Genomic DNA, 24417 nt, shown 5'->3' on the forward strand with positions numbered 1-24417 from the left:
AAAAGTAACTAAAGCACAAGGAACCACACATTCTCTCATCTGTGCTGAAATAGATTTAGATTCTCAAATAAGCTTATTTAGGATCCTCCCCGTCATGAAAGATGTGAAGGCAATCTACATCCATTACAACAAAGAGAGGAATACGTGTGTTCTACTTATAGTACAGTGTCAATCACTTACAAATATGAACTTGGTCTTATTAACTACATTGCTGGTTGACATGGCAGTATGGGCACAAATGTAAAAATTAAGGGAATGTATTGCAACTGGCAAAAGAGAATAGTTCCCTTTGGTTGATCTTGACTCTGGCCCCAAAACTTCTTTGTACATGGAAAGAGGAAAAAAGTACCCCAGCAGAAGACTTAGGCAATGAGTACAAGTCTGGAGCAACCTACAGCAGATATAGGGAAAAAAATCTTGCTGGCATTATAAAATGAGTTGATAAATTGATGTTACCTCACCTTATGCTTGATGCCTTATGCTTGGTTCCAATCCTGAGGTGATTCACAAGCCCCAACCTGTCCCACTTCATACATCATCATTAAAATGAAAGGGAAATAATACATTTCACACTTTTTATTTTGCATTCTTATTTTAAAGCTTTCAGTTGCACAATACAGAAAGTATACTGAAAATCAAAGTAAACAGTCTGTAATACTGGGGGTCTAGAAAAAAACAACGACACTTCACAATTCAGAATAAAATGTGATGGGCTAGCAGACCTAGTCAGACCCCAATTCTGTATCTACTATGCAGAGCATCTGCAAATGGCATGGCTTCTGGAGTCGCCCAGGCCACTGTTGATCCATTTGTGGGGAACCAGCATTACTCCTTTCTACCCTGTGTGGGGATAAAATCAAAAAAGCCTTCTTCCCAAGCATTTCTTCTCTCGAGGCCAAGGAGGAAAAGGATGTTTATGGTTCATTTTTGTGCACCAATTCTTTCCTTTGTTATAAAATACCTTAATCTTTTTTTGTTGTTTTAAAAATGCTACTACATTCTGGAAACATAATAATGTTTAATGTCCTTCACTCATGTAGCTGAAAGAAATAAACTTAAAATAGCCTCTTACCATGTATGGAGAAACCCAGAAATCAAAAGATCAAATACTGTTGTATATGTATAACCTAGTAACAATTTGTAGTCTATTCACACATATCTTAAGGACCTGTTCGTTCAAATAGAAGCTGATATGAATCAAGATTCAAGAGTTAATTCAAACTTTAATCTGTTACCACCAAACCAAGTAGGAAATCTGAACATTCCCTAATAACTATGAAAAGTAAACCAATATTTAAAACCACTTTGAAAAAAAAGTTCCAAAATTGGAACTGAAAACAAACATGTGTGCAAATGCTTAGACGTTTCACAAATGATTTTCTAGAACAAAGATATATTTTGGTCCACATCATGCTTTCTGTTTTCAATTTAGTTCCCCAGTATCTACTTTCAAAAATTTATCCATTTGTCTGAGAGTATTTTTTAAGAATGGCCTGTTACTATTCTTTCCTTTTGGCCTCAAGGCTCCCTATTCCAAAAATGCTAGTATTTATTTCATTTAGTAATCAAAGGAGAAACATTCTTGACCTTGTTCTTTTGTTAGAATTTTTTGAATTTGTAGAATACAGGGAAAACCAAAATAATAAGATAAATGCAAGGCACCGAAAACCTAGCAATTTGGTGGCCATAATATCCTAAGAAGCTGGTACAGATAAAATAATATATTGCCTGGACTTTGCATGCTAAGCTATCAAAGAAATGCAAAGGAATCTTTCAAATATGTTTAAAATCTTTCTTCTCTTTTTAACACTGAAAATATAATCTGTAACTACCTTTTGCATTGGTGCTGCAGAGAAAAACACAACTTCCTTGCCCATGCTTTGCTGAGTAAGAGTGAACGACAGCCATAAATAAAGATGGGATTACGTTGTTTAAACACAGGAGAAGGAATCTATTGTTTTGAAAGAGACGTAGGTAGCACAATTCCCATTCACTCTAATTTTTTTCTTTTAAATTTCAGATAATGAGTACTAGTAGATGAAAAATGAGCCTTAATTCAGGCCTACAAGGCCTACAGAGTTCTTTGGACCCACTTTCTTAAAAATATGTGGGTCTTGCTCGCTGGGCAAGGCAAATGTTACCATTACCAGTAAGTCTGTGATATGTATAAAACACACACACGCACACACAGGGGGTATCAAACATTGGCCTTGAAAGGTTGTTGACTAGCCACACATGATGCTTTTCCCTCCTCGGGAACATACTGGACTGTATTCAGGCGGAATCCATATTTGCAATGATCCTATCTTTTACAGGTATGATCCCTAACAGGATTTTGAAGGCTCCCCTAATTCTCTGATTGCTTTCCAAAACTAAGCCATCAGCAACACTTCAATCTGAGCGAAACATAATCCCTGCAAAGGAGCCACACAGACAGCAGAGCAAGCAGCCTCATAAAAAAGAGGAGGAAGGAAAAAAATCCATAATAGCACAGGTTTTACAGCATCTATCTAGAAATTACTTGTTATTATTCTGTGGGCTACAAAATTGAACTTAAAACACAGGGGTTTCCTGGGATCCAAAGGGGGAATTGTGGGTAACTGTCAGCAGGCAAGATATCAAGTGTACTTGTGAAGTATGCCATTCACATGAGGTGTCACAGTCACAGAAAAGAGATTAAAAGGCATTCCATATCTGGTAGGGCATTCTATGGTCGGAGTTCAGCTGGTCATCCAAAAGTCTTTGCTGTGGGAGGAGTTACAGATTTGGAAGGAGCACAGAGCAAGCTGTCGCTTGCTTCCAGCCAATCCGCAGACACCAGAGTGGGATAGTCTTGCAAGGATAAAGTGCTCAGCTGTACATAAGAGAGTCCAGTAAGTCACAACATCCACGAGGCTCTGGCTATGTGGTCTTACTCTTGTTCACTGGTTTACCTCCATTCATTATTGCCGATGCACTTGTGCTTTTACTTGGCGTCACCCCAGCCTTTGGCACTGTTTCTCCAACATCATGTAGAGAGGGTTCTCGGTACATGGCAACTATAGTGGTTAGGGAGAAAAGAGAAGTCCACATTAAGTTAAACATAGTAGCAAAGTTTGTTTCTGTACTTATTTCACTGCAAAATATCAGAACACTCTTCCTTAACCCAATGCAGAGCTGTTTTTTTAAATGCAACACCATATAAAACAACACATACAGAGTGACTTCCTTCAGATATATCTACGATTAAAAAGCAAAGTGTAAATATGTGCAATCTAAGCAAAAACTGGGTAAAATTAAAGACATTTAAATTAGAATGTATGTCCATTTTCAAAATCTATTTTACTGTTTGTGGAAATGTCTAGGAAGGCAGCTGTATTATTCGGTTGCAGCAAAAACAACATTGTGACTAAGATATATTATGGCATAAAACTGTTTTTATTAGAGAAAATATGAATTTTCACATACGATATTGTTGTCATTATGGAAACTTGGTGGGATGAAACCCAGAAATGAAATATACAGCTAGAGGGAGTTAAATTATTTAAAAGAATAGACCAAATAAAAGAAGGTGGTATTGCACTATATATAAGAAATAACTTTATCTCTACAGAAATAGACCACAACAATGATGAAAACTGTCTTGAATGCATTTGGGTCAATATAAAAGGATAAAAAATGACATTGCCATAGGTGTATAGTATAGGCCACCCAACCAAACAGAGGAATAGATGAACATTTTGTTAGTCAGTTAACTAAGGTATGTAGGAAGCACATCACAATAGTAATGGGGGACTTTAATTACCTTGACATCAACTGGGAGACTAACCGTGCACCAAGTGGAAGATCAAACAGGTTCCTGACAAACCTAGCAGAGAACTTTGTCTCCCAAAAAGTAAAGAAGGGAACTAAGATATCAGCCATATTAGACTTAATTCTAACTAACAGAGATGAAATTATAGAAGTGTTGAAGCTATAGGAACCTTGGGGGGGAGTGATCATGCAATATTGGAATTCAACATTATGCAAGCACAATCAATAGAACAAAGTCAATCTACAGTCTTGGACTTTAAGAGAGCTAATTTCAATAAACTTAGAGAAGCTTGAGAATTCTCAAGGGAAAAACAACACAAGAAGGTTGGGAAACTTTGAAAAGTGAGATAAAAACCCAGTCTAACACAATACCAATGAAGAAGAAAAACAACAGCTCTCAAAAGAAACCAGCATGGCTGCATAAAGAACTTTCTGATAAACTGAAAGATAAAAAGGACAAGTATAAAAAGTGAAAAGAGGGGCACGTAACACAGAATATAAGCAAATAGCCCAAGCCTGCAAAGATGAACTGAGGAAAGCTAAGGCTCAAAATGAACTAAGACTTGCGACAAAAGTCAAAAATAAAAAAAAGCTTTTTTCAACATGTAAAAAACAAGAAAAAAGTCAAGTAAATGATTGATCCATTAATGGGAGAAAGTGGCAAGAAGGTGACAAGCAACAGAGAGAAAGCAGAACTGCTTAACTCATTTTTTGCATCCGTCTTTTCACAAAAGAAAAAAAAACAGTCCAACCTATCAAAAACAGTATCGTAAAAAGCAGATTATGAGTGCCAGTTAAAATAGGCAAGAAAATGATAAGTGAGCACCAGTCTACCCTAGACAAGTTCAAATCACCAGGACCAGAGGGATTACACCTCAAAGTTCTGAAGGAACTGGCAGACCTAATCTCAGTACCACTGAACTATTTACCAGAAGACTGGGAAAGAGCTGATGTAGTTACCATCTTCAAAAAAAAAAAGGGGGGGGGGGGAAATAGATCCAGGAAACCACAGACCTATCAGCCTAACCTGGGAAGATTCTGGGAAAGATAACCAGAAAACTGATTCCATTCCACTCCATTCCCTTCAACTTATTATCTTACTTCAGGTTTATTTTGCTTTTACAGGCTTGCGAAGGTCATAAATGCAAGGATTGGTTATCAAGTTACTCGGAGAAGGGCGGGATATAAATGGGATTAAAATAAAAAAAATAAAAAAAATTACAATTACAAAAGCTCACTGGACAAAGCAGTAGCTTAAATGAGGACTAGATGTATAATATCTCAGATATACAATGGACTATACTTTGGAAGAATCCTAGGTTATGTTCTATATCATCAAAGATCAAGAAAAATTACATGCAAGTGATCCATCAGTGATATTTGACCTCTATACATTTTTTAAAAAAAATATTACAGTTACAGACCAGCATTACAAATGAGAAGCATTCAAAAATGAAATGAAATGAAAATACAAGATAATATTTAACAACTGGGGGTGGATTGTCAGTGGGATGAAGAGATTAACAATGCAGTAAGGCAAACCAAGTATTGGGACAGTTTGCTCCACTCCTATAACATAAGGCAGTACTGATCAGCACAAAGAAGCTTCTCATAGAAAGTATATTTGTCCCCACCCTATGTTACCAGTGCCAAAAATGGACACTTATAACAAAACATAAATGAAAATTAGACACCATAGAAATGAGATGTTTGAAGAAAGCTGCTGGAGTGACCAGGAGAGATAAAATCAGAAATAAGACTATAAGAGAAAGAATTAGCCTAGGACCAATCTTAAATTGCCTACAAAAACAACAAATAAAATGGTTTGCTCACCTGAAGAAGATGTCATGGGATTTCATACCATACAAGACATACACAGAAAGAGGAAAAGGTCAAAAAACACAAGGCAGACCCAGAAGAAGATGGAGAGACAACATCAAAGACATACTACAACAACATCAATTAACAATGGTTGAGGCCACCAGAAGAGCAAGAGCCAGAACTTTGTATCTCTCTTGTAACCCAAAGTGATAAAAGAGGAAGTAAAGAAGAACAGAATGTATACATGAAAATTCAATTACTGTCTCAATATGTATTTCCTGCCATTATTTAGTGAGGTGACCAAAAGTATTAAAAATAAGATAACTTTTCAATTCATGATAGTTACAGAAAGAATAGCTACAGCATATTAGAAAAATACAGAGGCTTTATTACTGTTACGAAAACCCATAGTAAAATGTTGAAATGGAAATACCAACATACAAAAGATGTGAGATGTTGGCGTATACAGTATATGTCTTGTTTGCTCTGTCTATACAAAATTTGCTATTGGAATTTTCACTTATTTTGTATCTTTTTAATAAAAATTGGTTTAGAAAACCAATCAATTTTTTTTAAAAAAAATAATTAAGATATATGTGTTACTGGAACAGCACAGTGGCCTAGAGGTGAAGACGCTTGCATCTGACTTGGAAAGTTGAGAGTTCAATCCAACGCAGCGGCAGATGTTTCTCTATCAGGGTGCAAAGAGATAATATCTGCTGCAAACTCCACATAGGCATCAGGAAAGGTATCCAGCCAGTAAATGCTCAGCTCCATTCAGTCACCCTGACTCCACCCAGAATAAAAAGGGATTAAAGGGTCGTAAAAAGAAAAAAATGTGTTTACTGCAGAATCTTATATGATTCTTTCCTGTAATTGCTTACTGGAAGTATCATGTGACCTTTTCTCTTGTAGATTAAATCAGATTTAATTGCTAGGAAAAATGGGCAAAATGCAAAAACAAATCAGGAATAACCCAGGATTGGTAAACCAGCAGTAAATCAGTTTTTCAGCTTGTGGTTAATTGTCAGAAAAGCATTTTTTTTCCAAATGAAATGGGCTTATACTATACCAAAGAAACAAAATTATGGTTTACTATGAAGTGCTAAATGTCAGACACATTTAATATTATGGTTGATCACACACTCAGCCAAATATTTAGACTGGATTTGACATTTTTATCTACTTATCAAGTCCAGGATATAAACTGTTCCACGTAAAGTTGCTTTTTGCAATTGACTGATGGTGTTTTTGTCAATAGTATTCAAATGGGACTCTTATTGCTTTGGATTGTATTCAAGATACCAATTACTATTGTTACTCTCTGTATTTTCTTTATTGTTATAATAATACACACAACAATGTGAAATCACAGTTGCTACTTTTTTTAGCTGGTGCTGGCCTTCATATGCATTGAGACTTCATTATTACTATGGTTGGTCAGAGGCAGCCAGATGTTTAGACTGGATTTGGCATTTTCATGCCAAAAAAATCCTTCCCACAGAGCTGGGATAGGGAGATGTTGTTGTTTGATAATGATAAAGCTACCATTGCAGGATGCAAGCTGTTTCAAACAAGGAGGCCTTTTCCAATTGGCTCATGGTGATTTTGTCAATGCTGCTGGTGTTCAAGTGGTGCTCCAGACATTTTGGGATTGCACCCGAGGCATTTACAGTATTACTACTATTCTTAGAAATAAAGAAGAACATATTGTGAGCCAGCTGATAATTTTTTCATTTCACCTTGGACTCTGACTTTTTCTTTGGAATAACAGAACTATGGTATTTTGAACCTTCTAACAAAATCACTCATACACATTATCTCAGAAATCCTTGCAACAGCTAAATAAGAGAGATCAATACTTTTCTCACCCCATAGTGCTTAAAAGGACTGAGAAGGAAAGAAGGTGGCTTATCTAGTGTTACTTGCTCAGTTTTTAGCAAGAACGGGAGAGTCTTTCTCATGTTCAGACTTGGTGGTGCTGGAATTTGCTTTCAGAAAAGCTGTCCATATTCTTGCCCAGTTCAGAGATTGCCACCAAAGAGCTTTTAATCCATATTCTTTTCAGGTAGGGGGAAAAAAATCAGACACAAAATACGAAGTAGGGAAATATCAAATGGACAGTTAGGAAAGACATGCAAGGATATCAGAGTGGATATCATTTGGAAGTCAACTTGAAGGGCGACGAGTTTTTGCAATGTTTTGATGCACTCAATGCTGTGCCAAAGTCAGCTTACCTTCCAATGGCTTCGGTAGAAAATGAGCTGCTGGCTTTGTTTTCTTCACTCTGTTGCCTTTCATGACTTGTCCTTCTTTGTTGAGTCCCAAGAACCAGGCTCTACCAGACTCTTGCTGTCTGTACAGCATCGATGAGTAGATTACATAATAATTTTCAAAAACAGACTCCTTAAACTTACATTCTGGTGTAAAAAGTTCCTGTGAGAGAAAGAAAGAAAAGAGATTACAAGGAAAATTCCAACCAGTGGCTGTGGTTATTTTTTATATTACTTACTAATATGCTGTTTGTGACGTTTAATCCAGGTGGAATTTTGCACAGTGTCACAATGCTTGGGCAGATTCTGGCAACTGAATCCATGCATTATTATTTTTTTTAACTTTTTGGACACACCCGTTAAATGAAATGGAAATCAGTTTCAGAATGTAACAATGAATAACTGCAGGTAGTCCTTGACTTACAACAAGTCATTTAGTGACTGTTCAAAATTACAACAGCACTGAAAAAAGTGACTTATGGTCATTTTTCACAGTTACGATTTTTGTAGCATCCCCATGAATTATGTGATCAAAATTCAGATGCTTAGCAACTGGTTCATATTTGTGACCGTTACAGAGTCCCAAGGTTATGTGAACCCCTTTTGCAACCTTCTGACAAGCAAAGTCAATGATTCCCTTAACAACTGAGTTACTGACTTAGTAACTGCAGTGATTCACTTAACAATTGAGACAAGAAAGGTTGTAAAATGGGACAAAACTCACTTAATAAATGTCTCATTTAACGAAAGAATTTTTGTGCTCAGCTGTGGTCATAAGGACTATTTGTATTTAATAGTGCAACTAGGTAATTGTAGATTCTGACTTAAAGATCTTAAACTGTATTCAGCAACCAAGGAGCTAAAGCCTATCACATCATCCATGAGGCATAGTGTTTATATCTTGCTTCTCCTGTCCATCCAGTGCAAAGCAAAAGCATCCAGCCTAAAACTGTCCTGTGCATTTATATTTAAGTCATTAAGTGTAATTTTAGGCTTTTACAATCCCATTCACTTAAAATTATTTTTATTAACAATGGGCTGCTATTTTGCTTGAAATGCAGGAACTGCTAGTAATTCAACAAAAAACTTCCACTGAATTATTCTTTAAGAAAATGTACACATTGAAAAGGAAAGAGTAAATTATCTTTACATCAGACTTTAATGTTGCAAATCAAAGCATGGATTAGAAATGTATAATATAAGGTACAGTATAGGTGAATCAAGGGAAAAGTTCATCATCTGAAGGCGAAATCTACTCCCCCCCCCCAAGTAGTGAAAAATGAGAAGGGAAAAGCAAATAAAAAGACATCTGTCAGAAATGCCATCTCACGCCTGCACTTTGCATTTGCTAGCTGCCAGTCTGCCATAAACTATGGGGAGAAGGAGCTAGATGGGAAGAGGGGGGGGGGCTGATGACTCATTGTACCTAGAGATACAACTTCAAGGTCAGACAGCTGGGAAAGGCATGCATCCCCACACCGCCCAGTCTACAGCTGAAGAGACCATTCCCGAAACATTTTCTTTGAATTTGATTGGACAATGCAAGATCAACAATGGGAAGGGACAAAGGGGGAAAGGTTAACCAGGAAAGTTTGGCGCACGAACCTCAGTTCTGGCTTTGCTATACTGTAATCCACTTGGCCTTTAGTAAAGTAAACCTTTCACACCAAATGGAGTCGAGAGTCATTCTATGCTGAAGGGACCAAGTTGGGGCAGGACTGACAACAACTTTCTTTCTTTTGCATTTATGGGATAAATTCAAAAAGGCTACAGATAAAGTGGCGCTCTTCATTAATGTCACCTAAATATTAATGGGTGAGAAAATAATGCAAGAATATTTGTCTTAATTACTGAAAGAGTACAAATTTCAAAAACCTATATTCCTGGCAAAACAGAATGTTTAATTTAATAGAAAGAAACATTAATAAATCCAACTAGAATTGAGCACGTTTCAGTTTTATTTATTTATCTACCGTATTTTCCGGCGTATAAGACGACTGGGCGTATAAGACGACCCCCTACGTTTCCTGTTAAATTATAGGGTTTGGGCTATACTCGCCCTATAAGACTACCCCTCTTCCAACGCACACCAAATAAAAATTAAAAAACATCAGATTTGATTTTAATATGGTAATTTTAATTCAAATGCTTATGACATGCAGGTACTTAGTAGGAAAACTGTCACTTATAAACATAAGGCTGTTTGTCATCAAACATGTAAACATAAAACAGTGCAAGTGGATTAAATAATAATAATAATAATAATAATAATAATAATAATAATAATAATAATAATAATAATAATAATAATAATAAGTTGGAAGGGACCTTGGAGGTCATCTAGTCCAACCCCCTGCTAAGGCAGGAAACCCTATACCATTTCAGACAAATGGCTGTCCAGTCTCTTCTTAAAAACTTCCAGTGTTGGAGCATTCACCACTTCTGGAGGCAGGTTGTTCCACTGGTTAATTGTTCTAACTGTCAGGAAGTTTCTCCTTAGTTCTAGGTTGCTTCTCTCCTTGACTAGTTTCCATCCATTGCTTTTTGTCCTGCTTTCAGGTGCTTTGGAGAATAGCTTGACTCCCTCTTCTTTGTGGCAGCCCCTGAGATATTGGATCACTGCTATCATGTCACCCCTCACCCTTCTCTTCGTTAAACTACACATACCCAATTCCAGCAATCCTTTTCCTATTTTCCTAATTCACTTTTTCACTTTTCCTAATTCACTCTAAAGCTTTCCTTGCGCAGAGCCTTAAGTAACCCCAGCTGCCTGCAATTAGTGCAGGTTTGCATCCCACCAGGCTCAAGGTTGAGTCAGCCTTCCATCATTCCGAGGTAGGTAAAATGAGGACTCAGATTGTTGGGAGCAATAAGCTGACTTTGTAATAATGCTGCTTGTGGGGGGGGGGTGAAAGCTCTAATAGGCAGGCATATACATAGAATGAAGGCTATTGCTAAGCACATTGATTTGTGCTTTAAATTGTAAGCCGCCCTGAGTCTTCGGAGAAGGGTGGGATATAAATGGGATTAAAAAAAAAGACCAAATGGGAGATCCGCTCCAGGTTCTCCAGCCAGCCCGCCCAGTTCCTGAGTCAAGTGTGTCCTTAGAGCTAAGCTGCTGCTCTGCTACACATTCCCCACCTGCCTTTCAAATTGCTCTTGCATTCCCCACCTGCCTACAGCTGCTCTTCAACTTTAGAAGGAAAAAAGCCCAGACCCCAGCCTGTAAAAAATCACAGACTGCAGCTTCTACTCCAATTGGTCCCGCTTTCCCTGTGCAGACTAAATGGAAGATCCGCTCCAGGTTTTCCAGCCAGCCCTGTCCCTAAAGTTTCAGCACCCGGCATATAAGATGACCCCTGACTTTTGAGAAGATTTTTATGGGTTAAAAAGTAGTCTTATACGCCGGAATCTACAGTATGTGTCAGAACTGTCACCTCACGTCTGCTTTCTGCAATCGCTTTGGTTCCAGTCTGCCATGAACCCTGGGGGGAGGGGGAGTGCCTGGGGGGAAGTAAAAGCTAAGAGAGTGAGAGTGTCTGGCCGAGACGGTGTCCCAAGGTCGTGCCACAATGAGAAAAATGCAGCATCAAGGCAGCCTACAACCAGAGTGGCTGTTTCCAAAGCATCTTATTAGAAACACAATTGGACAGTAAGGGACCAGCAATGGGGAGTACCTAAGTGGGGAAAAGTTTTTACTTGGAGTTTTGGCACATGAACTTCAGTTCTGGCTTTCCTTTACTGTATTCTGCTTGACCGTTAGTAAACTGTGCTTTTTCCACCAAATGGAGTGAAGGGTTGTTCTTATTTAAAGGTTTGAGCTGATGCATGGCTGACACCATGTTTGCATCTATTGCCAAAATTGATACGGTTTCAACTTGCTTAATTCTGCCCATATTATGTATGCATGTACATAAATAATTACAACTATCTCTGAAAAAAACAGACAAAGCCACACTAGAACTATGTACCAAAGGTGGATTTCTTTTCTTATTTTCTCAATAAATAAATGAATTAACTACATGAACACTGCCGCCCAGTTGACAATAGACATCAGTTTGAATAAAAGTCTTTAAGAAAATATAGAAAAGCTCAATTAAATGTAAGGGACATTTTAAAAAGTGAAATGTATGTATGAATAATTTTTAATGTCAGTTCTTTATGACTTACTGACATAGGTTTGAAAGACATTGTGTGGCATAACGAATTTCAAGATGACTCACTGAAGCCAACTGCCAAATCCACTTCTCAAGTTGTACAAAGATTTCCAGAAGAGCCTAATACGCTTGATATATGGGTTTTGCATGTTACTTTGCATGTTCCTTTGGTTTTGCTCCAGGTTTCAAATATTGCTGAGGTTCTTGATAGGTAAGATCAACCTTGAGAAGACTGCATTGTACTGTATATGTCTCAACATAAAGCAGACTAGAACTTCATCGTAACTTCTTTGGAAAGATGTATTCATCAGATACAGATTTCTCTTCAAATTTTTAAGCTTATAAAACAGGGACTCACAGTTTTCTGCGAGAGTGAGTCTAATCAGGACATTTCTGGGCAACCACAAGGGAGGAAAGGAAGGTGGTAGGAATTACCTGGTATTGCTCATGGTGCATATTTAAGGGGAAAGAAAGTTCAGACTGGGCACAGACACTTCAATAGCAGCAAGTTTTGGATAACTCTTGTCAAAAACTGGCAAAGGGCATTCCTTCCCTGCTTCAGGAAGGAGTTTATTTTGTCCCAGGGCAGCTCCCAGAGGTCCCTTCACAGATTAGAAGGACTTTCCTGCTAGGAAGTTTTCCACAAACACAGAGATACCATGGCTTGAATTTGTAAGAAGGACTGACAAGATCCCCAGATGTCCTGGAAGAAAGCCAGTTGGCAAACTCTTGGATTTCAGAGCTGTTTCATTCCTCTGAGTCATTTCCCCCTTCATCTTTCAGCTTCTTTCCCTTGCTTTTCTCTTTCCTTCTCCCCCTGTCTTCCCTCTCCCCTATTCAAAGGCTATTATTAAGATCCCAGAATTGTTGTCAGAATTTTGGCAGGAGAGAACTGCAGCCAGAAAGATAAAATTCCAGCTCCTCATCCCTCGGGAAAAGATAGGAAGACAAAATCTGCTGCAAGAATATAGAAAAGGAAAGGGACACATTCACATACTACTTAAATCACTACTTAAATACCTTTCTACTGTACCTTAAGACACCAGTGGTTGCTAATTTCTGCTTGGATTGTTTTAAATATTCTTTCAACAATTTCTCTTTTTCAAAAAAAAAATCGTATTTCAAGTGATTTAGCTTGCCTTGCTGCATAATATATTGCATATATTGGAACCATTCTGGCTTGAATTTGATTAAACCTCTGCTGTAAATGCATACAATCAGTGTTTCCATTGTTTTGTCTGGAATAGACAAAATGTTTCCATTTTTTCCAAATCTCTAAAAAAATGTTAAAATATGAACTCTGTTTCTGAAAATGAGAGTCAAATGGTAAAGCCCAAATTGATTACATGTACAGTGCAATTCAGTCTGTACAAACATATACAGCATATGTTCTTTGTCATTGTTTTAACTGAAATCTTCATTTTTCAGACTTATCTAATGCTACATTTTATTTTTCTAATATGTAATATATAAAATAATGTTTATCATTATAGATTAATAGGTTTTGCATATATGTAAATTCGTAACAAAGAAATTGAAGTTTTTGAAACAAGATCAAGATTTTAACAAAGAAAAACAATTCTGCTAATTATACTGGAACTAATCTACAATTACAAAAAAGGCTTATTTATTATTTATTTTACATTTCACATTTCTGAATCAACCATCTCCTCAGAGAGGTTGCACTTGTTAGATTCTATTCTAATGTTTTATGGAAGAGGGTGACAGTTAAGATTGTTTAATTGTGGTACTCCTTTGTAATGATTGATCACAAATGGCTAAATCCATCTAGACAAATATAGAGCCAGTATATTATTTAAGTTGATTCTGCAACTCTTTATTAATATTAACATAGAATATAATTTATCAAAAATATATTTTCATCTTGCTTCTGTGTGAAACAATTTCTTCATTAACCCTCTGCATTACCTAGCCCAGGGGTAGGCAACCTTGGCTCTTATGACTCGTGGACTTCAACTCTCAGAATTCCTGAGCCAGCATAGCTGGGTCAGGAAGTCTGGGAGTTGAAGTCCACGAGTCATAAAAGAGCCAAGGATGCCTACCCCAGACCTAGCCCATAGGTAAAAAGTCCTGTTTTCCTGAGGTCATCACTCATTCCAAAACTCTTATTTCAACGGTCCCCATCTCTTGTGGCTTGGTGGCATGGCTGGAGGGGGAGGGGAACCGAGTCATGTGAGTGGTGGCCCAGCACACACACAGGTGCACATAGTTCAACTCACAGGAATGGTGGGCCAGCACACACACAGCTCAACTTACGTGAATGGTGAGCTAGCGCATGCACATGCAGCTTAACTTGTGTGAGTTGAGCTGAGCATGCATGTGCATGCACGCTAGTTTCTGGCTCATGTACAATGAGCTGTGCATATGCCTGGTTTCAAATAGGTCAGGGCCCAGTAATGGGCCACCACCCAGGGGTTAGGGACCCCTGCTCTAATTCATAGAGATCAACAGAAGCTTCCGCAGATGATTTTTCTAAGATAGCTATCTTCAGGATGTGTCACACCCAGGATGAAAGAGGTCTGTTTCTGTTACTTTAGGGATGGAGCAGGAAAGGAATGGTGTAAAATGCAAGGAAGTAGATGTTTCCTGAAGGTTAAGAGCAACATTATGACAAGAATTGGATAACTGAGAAACAGATATTCTCAGCATGAAAATATTTGAAAGTATCTGTTTAGGTCAGGGGTAGGCTCTTTTATGACTCATGGACTTCAACTCCCAGAATTCCTGAGCCAGCCAGGAATCGAAGTCCATGAGTCATAAAAGAGCTAAGGTTGCCTAACCCTGGTTTAGGTAATCATCTGTCAAGAATACAATAGTTTTACAGTTTGGAGGTTCAAATCCACTCTTCAGTGCCTCATGATCTATAACACTAGGGAGCAGTAGGGTGAAAATGGATACTTCAGGATTTGCACTGAGTCCCCTCTGTCTATCATTCTGCCTACTGTTGCTTAAGAGTTGGTGAATTACTTTTTTCTGCCTTCTTACCAAATATACAAACACCTAGCACATGCTTTTGGACTGTCTACCTAGTAGAATATGGTTAATCAGCTGCAAGGCTTTGATATCCCTACAATGGAAAGAAATCTCCTTTCTGTAATAGTTACAAAGTATGATTCACTAATAATGTTTAAAGTTAGATTTCTGCTCTCAGGGACTTTTATATATGCACTTATACAGGCAGAGGTTTGTCTTCTGAGCTTGCTGCTTTCTTCCCAGATGTTTCGTTAACAAAGTAGGTAACATCTTCAGTGGGATTTGAGGTGAGGTGTCTTATTTGTTTATATAGGTCTTGGATGGTTGGTTGGTCTTGTGACTGGTTGAATCACAAGACCGATTGAGTCACAGCACTGGTTGATAGTTTCCATTACCTAGTTACTATATATTACACTTCATTTGGTAAATAATGGCCAGGAGACAAGCAGCAGGTTCAGAGGATAAACTTCTGCCTACATCTACAAGCTACGAATATTCCCTACATTTTCTATCCAACAGGAAGATTCCCACACTGAGCAGTGAACAGTTTTAGATTACTGTCAAGATTTCTTTTAATTCTAAATGTTATTATATTGTGATTCTTTATTGTTAATAATACAGTTTCTGGTTCTATATTATGTTTTTAACTCTTTGATCTGCATAACTCCTAAGAATAAATTGAACACGACACATTCTGAAGTGGAGTTTTCATCTTCTGCTCCTGTCAACAATAACAAAGAAGCACAAATGTTAAGGAAATGTTATCTACCCACACATTGTCTCCCTCTTGCCTAACACTTGCCTAAACGTTACAACATTTTATAAACACTCAAAGTCTGCCTACAAAATATTTTTTTAAAAAAAAGTAACTTTGACCTTTGTTGAGTACATGTTAATTCAGTTTTCTCTTATAAGATCAATAGATCTGAATTTGAAATAGCATCATCAACTGGATTGCTTTAGTTCTGATCAGAACAGCTATCTTTTAAAGCAGACATGTCAAACACAAGGCCCGGGGGCCAGATCCGGCCCACGAAGTGGTTTCATGTGGCCCACGAAGCCACCCTGGAAACAGTGAGGGAACGGCCCCCACTGCCTTGGCCCTGGCCCAGAGACCCTCAGAATTGTCCCACTCCTGCCCCGGCCCCCATAGGCACCCTTGATGCGAACGATGTAGAGCTGGCAATGCCCACCCAGTAGGCCATACACACTCTAGCCACGCCCACCCAGTAAGCCACGCCCACCCAGGCCATACCCACCCGGCCCCTTGAGGGCAACCGCAATGCTGATGCGGCCCTCAATGAAATTGAGTTTGACACCCCTGTTTTAAAGTTTGGTAGCCCATAACTATATGCCAACAGGTTCTTATTAAAGGTATTTTCAGATGTTGCTTTTCTATCAACTGAGGACTGCCAGCTTGTATCAACTCACAGGAACTGAGTGATAAATTTTCTGGAATTTTACAAGCCTGTTGAGAGCAGAGCTGAGCTATAACCCCTATCATTTATGAAGATATTGAAGAATCCTGGGCCTAAGAAGGAACTTTGTGATACCCCACTGCTTAGTTCCCTCCATGTAGATATAGTTCAGTTAAATACTACTCAATGAGTGTGGTTGGTCAACCAGTTAAATATCCATCTGTGGTGATGCTGTTTATCCCACATTTTTCTAGCTTACCAAGAAGTACATTGTGTTTATTTTGTTGAATGCATTACTGAAATCCAAGTATACTATGTCCACAGCATTTTGCTGGTCCATTAATTTAATCACTTTGTCAAAGAATGAAATAAGATTTGTTTGGCATGATCTGTTTTCGACAAACCCCTGTTGGCTTCTGGTTATAATTTTACTTGCTTCTAGGTGTTCTCAGATCTGTTTTTTTATTATCTTTTCCAGGATCTTCTGAGGTATTCATGTCAGCCTGATTGGTCTGTAGTTTCCTGAATCAATCCCCCCCCCTTTTTTTTTGAAGATGGGAACCACATTATTTCTTTTCCAGTCTTCAGGTAATTCCACGGTGCTCCAGGATCTTTGAAAAATATGGTTCAGTGGTTCTGAGATAACATCTGCCAGATCCTTCAGAACTCTGGGATATAATCCACCAGGTCCCAGTGATTTGATTTTTATTTTGATTTCTACTCTGTCTTTTACGTTTATGTTTTTGGTAGGTTGGGCTATATTTTCTTATAGATTTCATCTGTTTACAAAACATAAGAAGAACCAGAATCATTCGGAAAGGTGTTCCAAAGGGCAAGAGCCACCAACGGGAAGTCCTGCCCCCCTGGCCAACACCCCATCTACCTTATATGTTATCTATTTATTATTTGTCTCTTATGCCATATGCCGCTCAGAATCACATTGTTTACATGGCCTTATAAATCTTTAAAAAATAAGTTCCAACAAATTAATCATACCCAACACTTAAATTGGGTCTGGAACCTTGTTGGTAATCAAAACAGGACATCAGAATAAAGTTATTCTAGATTAGTGGGAATATTTTACTGCCACATTTTATACCTGCTATAACTTCCAGTCCCATGAAAGCTGCATTGTAGACGATATAATAATATGAAAGGTACTTTAACCTAAAACATATTCTTGGTCCAAGCTACATACCTGATTGAGCCTTTATCTCACTTCACATGCAGACTGACTCTGTGCGTTTCTTGTACTAGAGGTATTGAATGTTCATTCCAGAGTAAAAAAAGATGGATTCTCATTCAGATATTTTGGATTTTTAAGCTTGTTAAGATATTTTGCAATAAGGTTTAGGGATTTATTTCAGTACTATCCATCATATCATATCAATTGGTCTGAAGCTCTTCCTTCTTTCAGCATAAAAATGGATAAAGAATAGTTCCTGTACAAAATACCTCTCTCATTCTTCCTTAGGGTAAGCCAGAATGTGGAAAACTATTAACTGGAAAGTCCCTTTGGATATTCACTCCAAAAGTGATTTGTAAGGAGTTTATTTTTGGCACTGTCTGAAACATTAATACATAGAGGAAATGTTAAAAAAAAATCCAAGATAAACATTTTTTTTCAAATGATGCTTCTTTTTTTCTCTTATACCAAAAACAATTGTTTGAAATTCAACTTTATTTCACTTCTCCTTATGCTATGTTTATTGGGGCTATCACTTATGGTAATTTTTAAGCTGTTTAAGAAATATATTCGTTTGCATTTGCCATTTGCTCTTACCCATGTTTGTGTTTTTGAGGGCTTTTTTGTTGAAGTATATGTACCTTGCTATTTTTTAAAAAATTAAACAGTATCACATAATGATAAGGTGTATCTTATGTCACTGAAACCATCCTATCCAGTATAGTATCAAACCATTTCTTAGAATAAAACATCAAGATACAAGACAATTCTATGAGATAATTCTGAGTTTCTACATAATTATGCAGGAAGGATGGTACTCAACAGATACTTAAAATTTTTTAAAAAGAATGATGTAATCTATTAAAATGAAAAGCAGGAAATGGGAAAATACAAAATTATCATGCCTTAGAAGATTTACAGACATGAATACAGTTTTACATCCTGAGTCATTGTTTTTATTTCAGCTTTTACTAATTCATTTACCTTCATTAACTCTTAAACAATAACAAAAAGTGTTTTATTATGAGGCTTTCCATTTATGAAATATTGTATGGTTATTGCAGAGGTGGAAACTGAAATCTGGGTTAAAATGAAGCCTCCATTAAGAATGGGATACGAAAAAATTTCTTATCCCTACAAGATATTGTTAAAGAGTTTAAAGCCAATGGTAAAACTTAGCTCACCTTTGTTCCTTTTTATTGCCATTTTCATAGATTCCCTATAACCATTACCCCATTTATAAACCAAATATCAATCAGAAATTATACAGATTTTTAAAATTTAGAACTGATAATTTTAATTTCTTCAAAATGTGCTTGTCTATTTCAGTTACAATTCAATTTCTTTTTCTTAATTCAGAAAAAAAGCTCAAGCAAACAAGTCTTTGACAAGATTTGAAGCAGCAGCTCTGAGTCTTTCAAATTCATCTAAAGTTCTATATAAAATAGCACAGAACAAATATACCAGATTCTAATTAATTGTAGAATAGCTTGAGAAACATTCAACATAAAAATTAAAAATCAAGAGTGGAATTAAATATGGAAATAGAAACCAGCGTTATCACTTTCAGCTCAAATAAAGACATTTTTCTTAAAATATTGCATGGATGATATATGACTCATTGTAAACTAGCATGCATGAACAAAACAGCTCCTCTTTTTGTTGAAATGGTTGTGAGGAAAATGGAATTTATTTCCACATGTCATGGTGTCATCTCCATGTTGTCTCTTTCTAGTCTCAGATGTTTTTGGAGATTGGTGAAGTTAAAAATGAAAGTTAATCTGTGTCTACAATTTCTAATGCAAACATTTAACAAATTCTATTTTTTAAAAAATTGCTACTAGAATGTCTATAGCTAAACACTGGAAATTAAAATTCTGATATTGGAGTTCTGGTATCAAAATCTTTGGCATATTGCCATAGCTGAGGAGTTGACCAACCTAGGATTCTAGTCAAGTTAAAAGGAAAGCCGCCTGAAATATATAGTCTGATTGTATATTTTGCTATACAAAGGGCCATAATTGCTTTATGTCAGATCAATATATTAATATGTGGGAGAAACATTAAGGAATTGTTAGTACGTGAGTTTTAATTTTTTTAAAAAAATGTAAACTATTTTTATTATTTTTTATAAATAACTCAAGGCAGTGGGGGCATACCTAATAGTCCTCCCTCCTCTTATTTTCACACAGTAACAACCTTGACTGTCCCAAGGGCACCCAAGCCAGCTTTCATGACTAAGACAGGAGTAGAATTTATAGTCTTCTGGTTTCTAGCTTGGTGCCTTAAACCACTTTACCAAACCTTTTATTCTTTATGTGCAAGTGCTGAATTGTATTGCATTGTTTATAATGATTGCACATTTTTACAATATTTTTAAAGAATGGTGAAATCATCATCATCATCATCATCAAGTTGGAAGGGACCTTGGAGATCTTCTAGTCTAACCCCCTGCTCAGGCAGGAAACCCCATACCATTTCAGACTGTCCAAATGGCTGTACAGTCTGTTCTTAAAAGTTGGAAGTTGGAACATTCACCACCAAGAGCCTTGGTGGAGCAGTGGGCTAATGCCTCCTTAAGTAACACCAGCTGCCTGCAACTAGTGCAGGTTCGCATCCCACCAGGCTCAAGGTTGACTCAGCCTTCCATCCTTCCGAGGTAGGTAAAATGAGGACCCAGATTGTTGGGGGCAATAAGCTGACTTTGTAATAATGCCGCTGGTGTGTGTGTGTGAAAGCCCTAACAAGCAGGCATATACATAGAATGAAGGCTACTGCTAAGCTTGTAAGCCGCCCTGAGTCTTCGGAGAAGGGCGGGATATAAATGGAATTAAAATTTAAAAATTTAAAACTTCTGGAGGCAGGTTATTGCACTGATCAATTGTTCTAAATGACAGGAAATTTCTCCTTAGTTCTAGGTTGCTTCTCTCTTTGATTAGTTTCCATCCGTTGCTTCTTGTCCTGCCTTCAGGTGCTTTGGAGAACAGCTTGGCTCCCTCTTCTTTGTGGCAACTCCTGAGATATTGGAACACTGCCATCATGTCACCCCAAGCTTTAAGTGATTGTCCACTAGGACTCCAAGATCCCTCTCACAGTTACTACTATTGAGCAAAGTACCACCTATCCTGTACCTGTGTATTTGGTTTTATAATTTTATATTTGGTTAAATAGTTTTTTGTAAGAAAATCTTACTATGACATTCACTACCACATGCTCAGTGTTGATTTAAATAGGCATTAGTATTTTAAGTGTGTGTGTGTGTATGTATGTATATGTGTGTGTGTGTAATTTTTATTCATGAGATTATTTCATATAACATATGTATGTATCTATGTATAAGTGCATGTGTGTGTGTATTTTATGGATAAAATAATGTACATATAGTGGGATTATGTTTGAGAGAACTGATAGCTAGTGAATTGATTATTCTATTCCCCATTGTCTAAGATGCTCAGAGAAATTCATACCTATTTGAATAGGAAAGATTTTTTAAAAATATATTTTGTCTATACTGAAACATTGATTTTAGTACACTGATTACAGATTTGTTAAACTGGAGCACTCGAAATTAATTTGATTTACTGATTCAGAGTTTGGTTAAGCTGAAGCATTTTGATAAGCTGATTTAGTATGAATTGGTTCTACAGGACTAAACCTCTTTATATTCCAACAAGTTAGCTTAATCGGGCTAAGTATAATCACCTTACTGTTGATGGAGCAAAATACATTTAATTCTAATTTCCAATGTATGCATTGGACTTTCCTTGACATTAATATGTTAGATTGACTTGGGATGCAAAGAAAGCAACAGAAATTACAAATTGCATTACAGTCAGTGAACTTTCATAGCATTCTGGGCATTGCAATGTGCCCAAAGAAAGGATAGTTGATTGAATTATGGTCTTTGTATAATGCCAAATTGTAATCACATCTATTTTGGAAAAAAGAAATGAGTATTTCAGATGCACTGTAAATTCCCATTTGAGCCATTAATGTACCACAGCAGCAAAAGAAACATGAGCAGTTTCTTTGTACCTCCTTTCCTCCAACCTCACATATTGTAATTTGTTAAACTTCAAAGGATATGAGGGTAAGCTTCAAAAGGTGTAAGAATCAAAGAGGAGACATTCACTGCCATGTGCCTTGAAATGATAATTGCTATCATATTCATACAGCTGCTTGGGGTTTCTGGGAACTTTGCCCAACACCTCTGAAAGGTATCATACAGATTACAATTTCTGAAGAACAAATGGAAGTGACTATCAATGACTACCAACGATACAGCACATGCTTGCATGGACAAATAATAGATTTATGACTTTTCCAGTTGAAAGGTTTCAGGGCCAAATTCCATGTGACATCAACAATGGACTATGAAGCCTTGTCACCTTAGGAAATAACAGTTTTGGGGAGGGATGACTTTCATTACGACTACATCTTTCTGTAGCTGAAAGGCTGCTGGCAATTAGTTTAACGCTTCAGAGCATATTAAACAACAACGTTGCCTACAGCTTGGAGCTAGTGCCAGTTAGATTCCATCACCACCTTGTGTTCTTTTTTTGACATACTCATCCTAAACACTGGCACTGCATACTTTTCTGACCATAGCTACTGTATATGCCTAGCTTCTAATTAAATACTAAGTATTCCTACTGTTATGTATGCAGGCACCTGCATAGCAACAGCCACCAGGGGGTGTTGGCCTGAACGGTTTTCGGCGGGAACCCAGTTTTGGCGGGAAACCTAGGGCCAACCCCATTGGCTGTCCGCTTACCTGGCCGGGTATTTAAGGAGGCCAGGTAACCCTCATTCCCCAGTTCACTACTCCCCTTCCAATAAAGAGCTGACCTCACACACCGGCTGGCGTCTCTTCCTTGCGTCAGACCCACTACACTATAGTGGCGACGAAGGTGGGATTGCTGCCGATCAAGAGCTGAAGTCACTGGGGAAACGCTCCGCGAGCTGAAGGGAAAGGCATTTTCCTTCTTCCCCCCGACCGACCGCCGACCCGGCTACGCCAAGCGCCACATCCGCGACCAAGCAGTACGGTGCAAAGGCAGCCGTACTGCTTTGCCTCGGGGGGCCAGCATTGCTGGAGATCACCATGAATCTGTTCCCCCAGGAGGCCATCAACACCGTCGCGTACCGGGACCTCGTGGCCAGACTCAACGCCCACTTCAAGCCCCGGTGCTCCAAGGTGGCCGCGTGGTCACAATTCAAAAAAAGGGACTGCAGCCAAGAAATTAAAAGATGCTTGCTCCTGGGGAGGAAAGCCATGACAAATCTAGACAGCACACTAAAAAGCAGAGACATCACCCTGCCAACAAAAGTGTGTTTAGTCAAGGCTATGGTCTTCCCAGTTGCAATGTATGGCTGTGAAAGTTGGACCATAAGAAAGGCTGAGCGCCAAAGAATTGAGGCCTTTGAACTATGGTGCTGGAGAAGACACCTACGAGTCCCTTGGACTGCAAGGCGATCAAACCGGTCAGCCCTTGAGGAGATCAACCCTGACTGCTCTTTAGAAGGCTAGATCCTAAAGCTGAAATTCAAATACTTTGGCCACCTAATGAGAAGGAAGGACTCACTGGAGAAGAGCCTAATGCTGGGAAAGATTGAGGGCAAGAGAAGAAGGGGACGACAGAGAATGAGGTGGCTGGATGGAGTCACTGAAGCAGTAGGCGTGAGCTTAAATGGACTCCAGAAGATGGTAGAGGACAGGAAGGCCTGGAGGAACGTTGTCCATGGGGTCGTGATGGGTCGGACACGACTTCACAACTAACAACAACAACAATGTGCTCCTTAAAGCCTAAAATGAAGTACATGTAGCTAGAGTTACTAACAAACCAGTGGGCGAGAAACTGCTGTGGCATCATTGCAATGGAAACTTGGATAAAGCATTCTGTCCAGGATAGTGCTGTTAGCTTGGGTGGATTTTCAACATTTCAGTTTATTTTCTTTTGAGAGTGGGCATCAGAATTTCATTTTTTAACGTGTGCCAGTGTGTTCACAGAAAAAAAAGTGACAATAAAGGTTATCTTATCTTTATATTTCATGAGTCACAAGATAATACTATCCTAGCATTTATTTACATTTTTTAAAAATAAAAGAGCAATAAAATTAAATATCTGACTCACAGAGAGAAAAACTTTCTTATTCTCAGATGAAGTGACTCTAGACCTGTTTAAAGCTGTCAGAGATAAATGAAATGTTTTAGTGTATCTCTATTTAGAAGCAGCCCTTATTTGTTGTAAACTCTTTGTGGTTAGCAAAACCTTCTCTGAATGTTATTTTTGAAAACCGAGGGCACAATTCTCCCCCAAACTGAGATAATGAGCACATAAAACTATATTGTAAACCCTACAATAATACCCAGTGAAGAAGAAAAATGCATTCATATTCCATCATTTCCTTGAAATGCCCACTTTAAAAACGAACAGAAGTGATTGGAGGTAGCTGGAACAAAATATCCTTCATTGGCATGATCAACTACGGTGATCACCGTGCTGCTCATTAATGAATCCAGAAGAACCCAGACAAAGCAAAATTAAGGGTTATATACTTCTGGTTTCTTACGTAAGAATGATAAAGAAAATATTAAATCATACTAAGTTGGTTTAATAGATGAGGCTGGGAACATTGAAAAAAATTGAAAAAAAATCTCATGCACTATGGTACCTGTTCAGATTTTCCTTGAAGAAGACAAACCTGTTAAGAGAATACATCAAATAAACCTGGCTACTGAATTAATTCATTTTGGGTGGTTGAAGGCCCTGCCC

The 24417-nt window shown here is 37.8% G+C and overlaps 1 protein-coding gene across 2 annotated transcripts in view; it reads right to left on the reverse strand.

The window, feature by feature from the left end:
- Positions 1-2901: 2901 nt before the first annotated feature.
- The window catches only part of FGF14 (fibroblast growth factor 14), a gene marked incomplete at both ends in the record, with an annotated part of 341505 nt that continues 319989 nt past the window's right edge, over positions 2902-24417 (reverse strand). For both annotated transcript variants that reach the window (XM_083361728.1, XM_083361729.1), the window contains 2 exons: positions 2902-3038; positions 7851-8049. In XM_083361728.1, coding sequence (XP_083217854.1) covers positions 2902-3038; positions 7851-8049 — 336 coding nt within the window. The remainder of the gene's footprint in view (positions 3039-7850; positions 8050-24417) is intronic.

Source organism: Vipera ursinii (genome assembly GCF_947247035.1).
Source record: "Vipera ursinii genome assembly, chromosome: 4".
Taxonomy (NCBI): Eukaryota; Metazoa; Chordata; class Lepidosauria; order Squamata; family Viperidae; genus Vipera; species Vipera ursinii.